The sequence below is a fragment of the Sphaerodactylus townsendi genome, linkage group LG06 (genome assembly GCF_021028975.2).
Source record: "Sphaerodactylus townsendi isolate TG3544 linkage group LG06, MPM_Stown_v2.3, whole genome shotgun sequence".
Lineage (NCBI taxonomy): Eukaryota > Metazoa > Chordata > Lepidosauria > Squamata > Sphaerodactylidae > Sphaerodactylus > Sphaerodactylus townsendi.
The window spans coordinates 104696392-104710403 of NC_059430.1; the positions used below are offsets into that span (position 1 = coordinate 104696392).

General features: G+C 48.9%; 1 protein-coding gene across 1 annotated transcript in view; it reads right to left on the reverse strand.

Annotated features, from left to right (window-relative positions):
• AHDC1 (AT-hook DNA binding motif containing 1) overlaps positions 1-10664 on the reverse strand; it is a 218735-nt gene extending 208071 nt beyond the window's left edge. Inside the window, exon 1 of the mRNA XM_048501279.1 lies at positions 10006-10664. Within this exon, the coding sequence (XP_048357236.1) occupies positions 10006-10162 (157 nt within the window). The 5' untranslated portion in view covers positions 10163-10664. The remainder of the gene's footprint in view (positions 1-10005) is intronic.
• Between the last annotated feature and the right edge of the window lie 3348 nt (positions 10665-14012).

The following is a 14012-nucleotide window of genomic DNA, read 5'->3' on the forward strand; positions in this document are numbered from 1 at the left end:
TGTTATTCCCGTCATGACTTCCTGCCCTCTTCATATCCCACCATCCACCTGGATTTTACAATTCTCTTCTCACCTACACATGCTCCTAACAGATGTCCTAAAAAAAGAAAAGCCTGCAGTATCCTCTTTTCTTGATCTCTCAATGCCACATGCAGCCTTGCTTCACAAAGCTGAATTTCATCACCTTTGACAGTAAATATGCTGACCAACAGAACTGAGGCGACAGAAAACAGTTAGATATCCCCAGGGTGTTCTGCCCAATTTCCCTTTTAGGAAGGGGAGGGGAGGAGAGTGTAGCTGTATGTTCGTCACAAGCTGGGTGTACCCAAGCAGACCTTCCCCCTCCTGTGGAAGATTCTTTCCTTGCCCTGCCCCCCATGACACAAAAGTGTACAGAAAATAGATGCTTCCCTAGAGCACACAGAAAATCTGCTGCATGGGACTACAGCCATCCCATCAACCTCATTAAAACCCAGCCTTCCCCAGGGAAGGTGATGCTCATGCTTAAATTACTTGACCTCCTCACAAGCAAGCATGTAGGCTAAAAAGGCAGCACAGCAGACAAGCGCTCATGCTGTCCAGCTACTTGCACCCAGGAGATGCTGTAGCTTAGTGGCGCGACACATATTTGGCACGCAAGTGGTCCCGGGTCCGATCGCTGGCATCTCTCATTTAAAAGACATGGACCTTTAAAAGTGGCTGCTAGTCAATAGAGGGACCAGTTGTGCGACCTTGGGCTTGGGTACATCTGGTCACTCAAAGTTGAGGCATGCTCACTGCTAGACCTTCCATGCACAAGCCCCCGGATCAAATCTCCGCCCAGCCTTAGTCATGCTAGTGTATCTCGGCAAGCCCCTCACTATCTTTTCAGGCTGGGACACAGATCTTTTTTCAAAAAAACAAAGCTTAAATAAAGTAACAGATGAAAAATATTTTGTCTGTAGGAAAAGGACTAACACCAAGCATTATGAGGATGCATATTCCCCGAAAACGTCTAGAGACTGTTACTGTGTACACAGTACTCAGAATATAAGAAGGTTTTATCACTGTCCATTCCAAAGGATTCCTAGTCTTTTGCTGCAAGCCCTGGTATTGCATTTCCTCCTAGAAGTGGCCCCGCCAGTGCCTACAAAGCACTAGCAGTAATTCAGGGTTAAACTGGATTTATTTGTTGCAGAAAAATCCAAGCACCACAAAAGACAAGTAAATACCACTCTAGGTTTTTGAACAGCTGATTCTGACATCATAAACAGGTTAAGCCATTTCAAAGTGTACCCCTCACAGTCCATCCCAGAACCTAGAGTTTAAGCTCTTTTTTGCCACCTCGATTAAGAACAACAGGTCAGAATATTCTTATACAGTGCTGGCACCTTCCAGGTTCCCTTACTGCAGACACAGGATAGGTAGTCTAAAAAGGGGAGTCAACGTTGCAAAAGGAGAAAAAATGGCTATGCCATATGCACAACAATCACAGAACAGTGCTAGATTTAGATGGAGAGACCCTAAGCCAGGAGTCTCCAACCTATGTCCCTCCAGATGCTCATGGACTACGATTTCCATCAGCCCCTGCCAACATGGCCAATTGGTAGAACTGGTGGGAATCATAGTCCATGAACATCTGGAGGGCTGTAGGTTGGGACCCCTGCCCTAGGCTATTCTATTTATGAGCCCCTGCCAATCCCCCGACCTCATGACTAGAGTGTTTTAAACAAAATTGAGTAAAACCAAGGATGATGACGGGTATCTAAGTTCTGCAAGTAAAAATTCCTCCTCTAAAGGAGGAACATTAGGATGTTACTGTTAAATGTCGTAGTGATTGAACACAATGCATACATGTTAAACTTAATACTGTGAAAAACTTTATTAGAAAGAAAACATGAAGGGGCATTCTCACGAACTGGGGTCCACTTCAGTGAAGTCCTGGAAAGACAAAATCAATACAGAAACCAGTGCTAGTGTGGAAATATCGGCTTAAGATGGTATTATTTTGCAACGGAGTACAAGGAAAATTACTGAAGGGTTGTTGAGAGACTACAGTCCATTAAGAGAGCATGTGTCAAAAATATTATACACCTTGGCCAGAAGCCCTTTAGATTTTGAAGCCCTAGGCTTCAGCCTGCCTAGCCTATCGATAAATTTGGCATTGTCACAAAATGATCCCCTTCAGGATATCTTGGCTGGCTTACAGCCTTAAAGAGAGAAACCCCTCTGCCTGCAGAAGCCCTGATATTGACACCTGCCCAACCTTTTTTTTTTCTGAAAACACCTGAGCATAGAAGTAGGAGGGCATTTCAAAAAGTAACAGCAATTTTCCCCACATGCAGCAATTTTTGACACTGCTTTCTAAAACGGCATCATAATTACAGCAATTATTTACTGCAATAATTACAGTGTGAGAGAGGAAACAAGTAGTGAAGCAGTTACCAAGGGGGCAAAACTCAGACACAACTATTCTGGGGTGAAGGCAGAAGGGTACTCTGAACCGAGCTTCCGGAATCCAACAGCCTCTCAGCTACCTTTAAAACTGGCTATCAAGCATCCTCACAACATGATACAAAGTGGAGGCAGCAATCTTCTCCCTTTGTGGCTGAGTACCACGAAACTTGCAAGACAGGGTACCTACAGTTGGGCTGAGAAAGATGGGACAGACGGCACATACCAGCATGTACCCTCCCAAATCGATACCTCCCCTTCCTGAGACATCATAAACCTCAAAGTCACACGTGAAATCCTTCCTCTTCAAACCAAATTCCAGGTGTTGGAGAATTTTTTTATCGTAAAGTAGTACAGCAATACCTGTTTGGGGAAGAGGCCTCTACAGCCCAGGACAGCACATGAAGTCCTGTACTTAGCGTCCATTAAGGTTCCGTCTTCAGTATCTCTTAAAGGTGGGCCTTTCCCGTCATAAACCCTTAAACAACCACAGTCACAAAGTACATAACAGAAGGCTCCATGGTCCTACTCAGATTTTGTGTGTATTGCACCTGCTTCAGACCTCAGCCTTCAAAAGAGGTTCCAGGTCCAAGCCCTAACTTAAAATAGACTGGTGAATAGACTGGTGACATGTTTCCATGCTGCATAGCTGAATACTTCTGGTCAACTCTGTTGCACCAGCTAAAGTTGCCCGATGCTCACTTAAGATGTATCTGGATGTCAGAGCCTCACTTTTCCAAAAAGCTTCATAGGTTGCTTTTGCCTTAGGGCACCCCTCCAGAAGCCAGTTGTGAGGTTGTGGCACAGTAGTACAGAATCTCTTCTGCATGCAGAAGGCCCCGGGCATGAATCTGCTGCATCTCCCATAAAAAAGATCAGGTAGAAGAAGAAGAAGAGTTTGGATTTATATCCCCCCTTTCTCTCCTGCAGGAGACTCAAAGGGGATTACAATCTCCTTGCCCTTCCCCCCTCACAACAAACACCCTGTGAGGTAGGCGGGGCTGAGAGAGCTCCGAAAAGCTGTGACTAGCCCAAGGTCACCCAGCTGGCGTGTGTGGGAGTGTACAGGCTAATCTGAATTCCCCAGATAAGCCTCCACAGCTCAGGTGGCAGAGCTGGGAATCAAACCCGGTTCCTCCAGATTAGATACACGAGCTCTTAACCTCCTATGCCACTGCTGCTCCACTAATTATTATCCATGATTCTGGAGCACAAGAGATGTGCCCCAAAACAAGGTGATATGAAATACCTCTGACTGAGACCCTGCAAAGTTACCACCAATCAGAGTAGACAGCGCTGACCTTGGTAGACCAGTGCTCTGACTCACTATAAAGCAACATCAAGTGTAGTCTTCCCAGTCATATGGAACCAGCAGCACTCCGTACATCTCAACCATGAGGATCAAGACAACTATAACTATTTCAGCATCCTCAGGTTCTAAACCCCAAACTTTTTGAGTCTGTGCACACGCTTGGAATTTTGAGAGAGGGCAGTGGGAACTACTCCAAGAAACAGGTTCTAGAAGAAGCGGGGCCAAGTAAAATACTTTCTTCCTCCCCGGAAGAAGGAAAGGCTTGAAAGGGGAACCACACATTGACCTAGGTGCTGATCTTCCAGTGGAAAACCCCATCATTTGAATGAGGGCAGCCAGTAACAACAGCTGACAATGGCCCCACCCTCTTTCGGAAAAGCTCAGTGGGCACCACAGACGCACTGGAGGGCACCTGCTGTAGACTGTCATCTGGACAAGTACCACCCACCTTGCCAGGAGTCAAAAGGGGACATGCAACTAAGGCACATGTTTGCTCAAGTCAAGCCCTCAGTACTATCAATACGCAAACCTCCAACGAGGAGGTGGAATACCAAAGCACTGTGGTGCAAACCAAGTGGTTAGAAAGACCAAATTAGGCACTGCCCATCATGTCCCTTTGGCAAAGGGCTTTGGGGACTGAGAATCCTGTCTGCCTGAGAATTTGCAAAAGAAACAGCAGCTTTAGTTTTTTTAAAAAAAATTATAACTGTAAAGTAGGAGTACATGTAAGGAAACATCATAGTGGGCAAATGCCAGATACAAGAATAATAGTGCCCATCCCAAAGAAATCCACTAATTATTAGCCATGATTCTGGAGCGCAAAGTTGTGCCCCAGAACAAGGCACAGAAGGGGTGCTTTCCAATCCATGGTTCCTGCAAATTAGCAACCAAATGAAATAAACATAGTGGCACGTAAACATGCGTGCAGTGGTCATTTCCTGGCATAAAAGCATGCCAACTAGAGTCATAAAGTTCCATGCAAAGCACTTGCGCTTATTCCCATGTAAAAATACTCCAGGAGGCACACTCAGTACACTCATAGGTCATGCACAGTAGACCAGTCCCAAAGTTTACACATGCAGCTCAGACCATGCAACCCTGTGTCTACGGTACAGCAAACAGAACTTGCACTAGACACACAACATGCTAGCAGACTGTAGACTGTCCTCCTGGGTTCAAAGAACCATGGCACGAAATACAGAAAGACAGAGTTTCTGGTCAGATCTTGGAACTTTAAGGAACACCCCACTTCCGGTAAGAGGAGGCGTTCAGCAACAGGAAAGAACAAACAAGATTAGGTATATATTCCATACATCTTCAGTTGTGGAAAAGACTGCTCCATTCCTTCCAAAAAACAAAATAACACATTTTGAATGAAATAAGTTGATTAGCTGCTTCAGAGAAAATGCAAATTAGTATTTCATTAACACCCCCTTTGCCAGCCCTGGCAAGTTTTTCAACGATCCTCCAACTCTATGGATGCACAGATTTGTCCAAATTTAAAGGTTAACCCTTTTTCCTGAGGGGAAAAATGGAGCAGAAATAATCAGAATGTTAGTCCTCTCCTTTGTTGGTACCGGAGAAAAACCATCCATTGAGGGTGCCTGCAAACTCCAAGGATGCACACAGCATTTCCAAAGGAGCATGCAAAGTTAATCAATCGTCCTGGCAGACCCTGCTCCAGCCTGCACAAACCTGTAACATCAGACCAGCCAAGCGTTCAACAAGCCCCATCCCTGTCTTCACATTTCTGACCATGGATGTTCCCCATGAATAAAAAGGAGGAGAGTTAGAAAGTCCCAAATTGGATGTGAAGGATTGATTATATCCAGTTTAGCAGATCACAAGCCTGCCTTACACATAAGGTTACATATCAATGCATTACTTGTTCCGCCATCAAGTTCCAGAATTCCAGAACACCCTTTATCCCACCATTTGAAGTCCCCCTTTTTAGACCTATGTGCATTACCCCTTCCCCCCAAAAAAGCCCTTCTCCCAGTGGCACAAAGGAAAATTAGGCAGCAATTTGGGGTGCTCTTGAAGGTAGCATAGGCGACAACTGATCCAAACTATCATGGGCACAATCTTCTGGGAAAGTCGCTTCCATAATCATCACTGAAATTATGCACAACTCACTAGCATCACATGTTCATTAGTGCCTTGAGAGGGGGACAAGAGGACACTCTATGAATTTCCTCTCTCAGACTCCAAATTATTTTGGGTTGACCGTGCTTCAAACTGAATGAGCCTGTTGGAAGAAGTGTATTGAGGGATACTGTAGCCTGGTACAAAATCTGAGTTTTCTGCCCCAGCCCCACCCCTGCATCAGCGGCTGCCCTCCCCCACCAAGACCAAACATTTTCTTGCACCAGGTCGTGAAGTCAGTGTATGGACTCGGGAGGGAAGAAGGAGGGGTTGGGGGCGACTTGACTAAATGGCCACAGCCCGGGGACATTTGACCCCATGTGTCCCCCTGGGCAGTACACCCTGGTGTTGGTGAATTGAAGTTGGTATTGTCTGCTCTGACTGGCAGCAGCTCTCCAGGGTCTCGGGTCAAGGTCTTTCATACCTCCCACATGATCACAGGGGAATGAACTGGGGACCTTCAGCATGCAAAGCAGACACTCTGCCCCAGAGTCAGAACGAGCTCCATTAATATGCACATAAATACACCAAGCTGCTTTATGCTGAATCTCGCCATTAGTCCATCAAGGTCAGTCGTGTCTGCTTTGACTGGCAGGAGCTCTCCAGGGTTATTGCTAGAGGTTCTTTATACCACCCACTACTTTTTTAGTGGCGATAGCAGGGAGTGAATGTGTGGCCTTCTGAATGGTAGCGGATGTGGTACCCCTGAGCCCCTCACGGATGTGGTACCCCTGGCTATACCACATCAACCAGTTGCTCTTTGTTGATCGTATGTCTAGTGATGTCAATGTTCTAAAAGGTCACCAGGCCACCTGGACACGTGACATGCAAAACAGCTGTCTCAGAAGTTACTGCGATAGAAGCTCCACATCATCTGACCAAGGTGTAGCCACGCTATTCAGCCTCGCCCAGACCCCCCCAACCTAACTTGTGCTGAAAATTCCCTTAAGAAACCCAGAGGGGTTACTCATCACCCATCAAGAGACAGCTCGGAGGTGACTTTTAGCCTGAGGTTCCCAAGTCACTTGGTACTCCTCCTCCACAGCATTTTTGCCAGAGCTTGTCCACAGGGCAATGTGACCTAGATGTTCCAGCATTATACTGGAGAGAATTATACTTTTTGAAAAGGCCTGGATATTGTACACCCCAAACAGGAAGCAGCTCATCTCTGGCTCCCCCCACCCCCGTCTATTACCAGGATCCAGGTCCCTCAGTCCTTTAACAAACACAGCCCTCCCCACAGTTATCACAGCCCTGTTTATCAAGGCCCTGAGCTCTCAAGCAGGAGTGTTTCAGAGGCTCTGCTTCCACTCGACTGACACACACTATTTATAGATGCTTACCATTCTCCCAGATCTTTCCTCAGGATCTCAGCAGAAATAGACCGCCCCCAGGTCCCTGAAGGCCGCCCATAGCCTTCCATATGTTTCCACCTCCTCGATTCAGCCAGACTCCCATTCCCCTGTGTCCATTCCATTCCCATTTCTACCCATCCCCCTACAGGAGCCTCACGACCCTTTCCCCTCAGAGCAGGCCTCTGGGCACTCCGTATCTCAAACTAGTTTCAGAGGACCACTGTTTAAAACAAAAAAAAGCGAAACGGGGAACAGAGAGGAAGAAAGCAGGCAGTTTCACTAACACAAAAGTATACTCAACTTGTGCAAGACCCTCTTCCGGGGCAAAGAGGACCTAGCATGCAAACCGAGAGGCACAGGGGACCCAGCACAGAATTGGGCGCCACATCTTCCTCCCGTCCATGCAGCCTGGTAAACAGACCAGGTTGCTTTACGGTGGGTCAAGTCGCTCACCCATTGTGCATCTGACTGGCAGGAGTTCAGCAAGGTCTTGGGTCAAGGTCTTCCCCTTGCCCCGCGCAATCTTTGCAACAGGAGACACCAGGTGCTGTGCAAGTAAGTCACGGCCCCACCCAGTGGGATGTTCTTTGGCATCAACAGGTAAGGAGACACCCAAGAGCTTGTGAAGGAGAATTCTGTATCGACATCAGCCTCAAACTCGAGTTACTCTGGGGTTGTTTTACTTCCTTATATAGAATCTGAGGAATCTAACTTCTGGCTCTCCCACAGCTTTGGGGAGAGATGCCCATAAGCCACCAAGCCCAGCCTGCAAACAAGATGAGCCTTCAGCAAGTTAGTTACGCAGGTGCAGTTCTACTATGCTAGGAAAACTTTTGAAAGACCAAATGAAGTAGATAGATAAACCTTTATTAGGCATAGAGACCAAATGATGTCAGCAGACATGGACAAGTAAATCCTCAAGAACTTCAGCCCAGTAAACACCTAGCACAACCTGACAACCAAACTTGCAGTTCTAACTTGTTTCTTTGCCAGACTGTTTAAACATTGTCCCCTTTCCCAGATTTCTTTCAAAAACACGAATCTAAATCCAGAGGAGGGGACTACAGAACTGAGCCAAAATTTCCCTCCTCTTCCCCCCATACTTTGGAAAAGGATTTCCCAATGGAGACCAGCACAGAGAAGCCACGCCAAGATGGTTGCAATTAAAAATAAAATGCAATGTGCCCCTTAAGTAAGAAAGAGAGAAGCAAACAAAATGCCATTCTTCTGAAAAGCCTCAGGGTTCCTCCTCTGCAACAGGAAATCCTTCTGTGGCCCCCACTGCATTTCGGAGGCCCCGAGGAAGGGCGGGATGGAAAGGTGATAAGCAAACAAACCCCCGCACTCAAGAAGCCAGCCCTGCTTTCCCAGGCAAGTCAGCCTCGCTGAGGCTGAAGGCGCAGCACAAAAGTTAGATATTTAATCACCGGATCAGGAACTTTGGCAGCAGCCTTCATTGACTTAAGCAAAAGGCCATCTGCCCCCTGGTGGGCAGTCACTTGATTGACAGCTATCAATCACTATGTTGTTGGCAGGGGAGAGTAAGAGGCTCCTTGATGCTGTCACACCTTTATTTTGCAGGAGACCTGCTTTTGTGCCACAGGTCTCCTTGGGTTCTCCCCCCCCCCCTTACTGCAATCTGGACCGGTTTGGCCAGATCCCCTCCCTTTCCTCTGCATGAAGTCTCCTCTGTTACCTTTCACCGCTTCCCCCCATGTTGCTTTGCCTCGGGAGATCTAGGATTTGGGGAGGGGGAAAGAGAAGAAAGAGGAGAGAAAACTCTAGCGGAGAGGACGGAACTTCACCCTTTTCCAGCGGGGGGGTTCCGCAGGGCGCTTCCGTCCCCAGTCGGGACTCTCTGCCAGCCCCACATACTGAAATAATAAAAGGGTTGTTTGCCGGAGAGCTTCTGCTCCCCCCCACCCTCAACTCCTTCCCTTTCAAAAAGCATCCCCTCCCTTCCCTCTTCTCCGCCGCCCCCCCCCCCGCCGGTAAACAGATCCGTTTACTCCTCCAAAAGCATCCCCACACCCCGCCAGAGCCCTCCTGCCTGCGCCGCGCCCCCTACCCCACCCCCTTCCCCGATCTGCATGTGTGAATCCAGATTCGTGTTTACACCTAAAGCGATTTCGGCAGCAATTTAGAGGGAAGGCTTAGAAGAGGAGGGGAGGAGGGAGAAAGAGCGAGAAAGTGGCGACTGCTGAGCCGCACATTGTAAAGGCAATTTAGAAAAAAAATGCATTAAAAAGATCTGAAGAGGTGTCGCTGGGGAAGGGGAGGGAGGGAGACAGGAGGAAACCGGATTCTCTTCTCCCCTCTTTTTGTGTGTGTGTGCCTCAACTGTCTTGGTCCAACTGCCAAGGCTGTTTTTTGTTTTTTTTTTGCTTACACTGGATTGAAACAAAAGGCTGGTTTATACGAACTACACACTAGGGTGGTTTTTTTAAAAAATGGGGAAAAATCATTCATCTCTTCTCCCTCCCCCCCCCCCCTTCTTCCCGTCCCTTTCTCGGCAAAACCCCATTGAGACTTTGTCGCCCGCGGAGACTTTGGCAAGCTCTTAAGGTGGGTGGAAATCCTCCCCTCCTCACCCTCTTCCCCCCACCCCCCGCCCCAAAGGTGGGAAAAGCCAGACCCCGAAAAAGGAAATTCTGTAGCATCCTGCTGGAACCGACCCAAGCGGGGCTGCTGAGCGGGTGGGCGATTTTCGTTTTAAAAAGGGGGGGTTGCAAAGGGGGGGAAAGGACCCCGGTCACTCACCAGCCTGCTGCTGCTGCTGCTGGGCCCCGATCCCTTCGGCGGCTGCTTTCCGGGGGAGACTTTTCCCCACCTCCCGAGGCGGTGCGGACCCCTCGCCGCCGGGGAGGCTGCCCGACCCTTCGGCGCCACTGCCAACCTTCAGCGAAAGCATATTCATCGCCCCCGCGGCTCGCCCGCTCGCATTATCCTCACGCAACTCGGCTGGACATGACGCCCCCGCGGCTCCTCGCCTCGCCCCCTCCCTCCCTCCCTCCCTCGCCGGCTGGCTGGCTGGCTGGCTCCCCTTGCCTTGCCTTGCCTTGCAAACACACAAAAGAAAAGCCAGCCGGCAGCTGGGGGCGGGAGGGGGGGCGCAAATCTGCAAGGCGGAGAGAATTTGCTCCCCGGCTCGGCTCTCTCTCTGCTCGCTCCGCCGCGGCTGGGTGGAGGAAAAGGCAAGACACAAGCCAGAGCCTTGGCGGGGCTTTCGCGCGGAGCCCCCCCGCCTCCTCCTCCTCCTCCTCCCTATTCTTCTTCCTCTTCCTCCTCCTCCTCCTCGTCTCTCTTTTGCTTGCAAAGAGAAGGAGGGGGAAGGGGGAAAAAAAAGCTCACGGAGGCTTCCTTCTGCCGAGCTCCTTCAGCGCTGCGCCCGCTCGCTCGCCTCGCCAAGCTCTCTGCTTACCTTGTCAGCAAGCGAGCAGCAGCCCCAGCATCCGGAACCCCAGGGAGAGACCCGCAAAGCATCTCGGGGGATGTAGTTTTTTGGGGGGAAAGACGGAAGGCTAGACTTTAAAGGAGGTACCGGGAGGGTTTTCCTCCCTGCCTGGCATTGGGATGGAGAAGAGAGCCTGGAGTTTGCTCCCTGCGTTGGTTTCTTGGAGGGGGGTCATGTTAGGAGGAGGGAGGTGGGAAGGGAGAAGAGCAGCCATACAACGCGTGTTTGGAGGAGGCAGGAACCAATCGCGCAGGGCACGGCTTTTTTTTAAAGAAGCGAAGCAAAACAAAAAAAAATCCTGCATCTTTTTCGATTTTTTAAAAAAGCGGCAACTTTCAAAAACAACGAAAGCCTGCCACTTTTTTTTTTTTGCATAACTGCATGCAACTTTTTTCTGTGCCCCTGCTGAACGTTTGACCTTCTGTATGGAGCGGGGTCGCCCACACTAGATCAATGCCCATGTGATATAGGTGGACGAACCATACTTTGCCGGGAATGTTTGATGTGCTCAGATGTTTTTTTTAATGTTAAAAAAAAAACCCGACCCTGGCATGAACAAGCCGGTTACTGTTTATGTGTCACCAGTACCCTCTAATGGTAGTAAGCGGAACTACGCCGTTCGGGGTGCCTAAGTGCAGGGACTAGCCACTTGGACTGGGCAGGGTGTGTTCGAGGACAGGTAGGGTCTCGCCGCGCGCGGTGCCCCCCTTCTGTTGAAGATGATGACCAGGGCCCCGCCGTAGATGACCTTTTCTTACTGACAGCCAGGGCTGGTAATAGACCAGGGGTCTGCAACCTGCGGCTCTCCTAGAGTTAAAGGGAGGAGAGGAAGGCATCATTGCTTCCAGCTGCGCACACTCCGGAGACAAACAAGTTTTGCAGGTTTTTGTAGCTTGTTTCCCCCCCCCCCCTCCTTTTTTAAAAAGCAAAACCTGTTGGACCAAAGATGACAGTGAAACAGTGTGTGGATGTTATGATCTAGACGGAATGTTTCTGCAACATCACTTTCTAACACACTCAAGAAAGGCAGTGTGGTGTATCATTTAGAGCAGTGGTTCCCAACTTGGAGCACACGTACCCCCAGGGGCATGTCCCAGAGTGCTTGGGGGCACACACAAAAATTATGTAATGGGCTTGCTAATGTGGGGATACAATTTTTGGGAAATGGGTTGCCAAGGGGTACACAACTGAAATAAAGTTGGGGACCACTGATTTAGAGAATTGGGTGACGATCCAAGTTCAGAGCCATACTCTGCCATGGAAGTGTGCCAGTTACTGTCTCTCAACTGAGCCTACCTCACAGGACTGTTGTTACAAGGAAAAATGGAGAGCAAAGAACCACTTTGGAGCTCCGCTGGGGTGAAAAGCGTAGACTGTTTCTCCGGCATGCGTTCACGTATCAGGACTTTATCATTTGTCATTACTCCTATCGCCTTTTGAAGGGTGTCAGATTTCCACTTGCAGCAAGGAAGTGATCTATCCAATTTAGCTGCTGCTGTGAGGTTACCCAGCGTAGAGTTCCCACACTGCCAAGATGTTCAGGTGGTGCTTGGGGACTGAAGGGCTGGCCCTGGCAAATCAAGAGGTAGAACCTGGTGGGGGTGGGGGGAAGCAGAGCATAAGAACATTAGAAGAGCCTTGCTGGTCACAGCAGTGGTCCCTCTCGGCCAGCATCTTATTGTGCGCAGTGGCCAACAAGTTGCCCTGGAGATTCAACGGAGCGTGGAGCCAGCCAAGGTCTTCCCGTGATGTTATCTTTGGCATTCAAAAGTTTTCTGCCTGACAGAAGAATATCTGGAGATTGCCTCTCTCTTTCTGGGATCTCAGAGGAGGAGCAATAGAGACATGCGGCACAGAATACCTATAGTAAAAGATCTCAAAAAGGCCAAGGTGGTGGGATAGGGCCACGCTTCTTTGGGTGAGCCAGACTCTCCCAGCCTAATCTACCTCACAGGGTTGTTGTTGTGAGAAGAAAAGAGGAGAGCGAAATTCTAAGCATCTGTGAATCCCAGCAAGGGGACAAAATGGGCTACAATGTAAATGAATGCCAAGGTGCCAAATGCATCAAGAAAGACACAAAAGTAGCCTCCCCCATGAATTTGGACTCCTGTCCCTAAGTATTTATTGTTTCCCTTAGAAGGCCTTGAGAAAGATGTTGAACCCCCTCACCTTTAAAGTCAAACCCAAATCAAGATGGGTGAAGCCACCATCTAGATCAGGGGTCTGCAACCTGTGGCTCTCCAGATGTTCATGGACTACAATTCCCATCTGCTGGGAATTGTAGTCCATGAGCATCTGGAGAGCCGCAGGTTGCAGACCCCTGAATAAGCCCCTCAGCAAATCTGCCCAGAACTAGGATTTACGAAGTTGCAATCATGTGACATCAGTCATGTGACAGAAAGAGAAGAAGAGAGACTTCACCAATGATAAGGCCAGATCTATAAGCAGTGCAGGGTGAGAGCCAAAGATGGGAAACGCAGGCTGAGTACCAGGAGATGCACCATAATGAGGAACAACAAGCCAAAGATTTGAAGCATGGAAGAATGTATCTTACCACTGCATGACCTCTCATACCGTTCTGCTGCTCCTCTCAGTGTGTGTGTGTGCAAAGAGAAGACAGAGGTGTGGTACTCTTGTACTCTGTGCCCGTGTGCTAACAAAAGGCAGCAAAAAGTGGTGGTTCCGGAGAGGCTCATGACCCAGCAGGTGGTGCTCTATGATCCTCCAGAGAACCCAGACTTATGGACTGATGACCTCTAAATAGTGATTAATGGTACGGTCCTCAATATGGCACAATCCTCAGTATGGTTACACCTTTCTATGTTCACTTACTTGAGTGACCTTAGAGAGATATAATTGCTTAGGATCGCCCTGTTAGAGGCCCAAAGCACCAGTGGATGGGGAGGGTAGTATGCATCAGGGCCTAAAACACAGGTGTTTTTTTAAGCCCCTCTCCATCCTGTTTCCACATTCAAAACAGCCTTGTCCAGCAGTGCTTAGCTCTAGTGGTGAAAAAAGACCAGGACTAAAAGCTTCTGGAGAAGGTAATTTGGATTGAGGCAATAGCATGGGAGGAGGAGGAGTACTATACCCCTCTTTTCTCTCCTGTAAGGAGACTCAAGGTGGCTTTCTTTTCCTTCCTCTCCCCACAACAGATACCTTGTGAGGTAGGTGGGGCTGAGGGAGTCCTGAGAGAACTGCGACTAACCCAAGGTCACCCAGCAGGAATATAGGAGTGTGGAAACTCACCTGATTCACCAGATAAGCCTCTGCCACTCAGGTGGGGGAGTGGGGAATCAAATCCGGTTCTCCA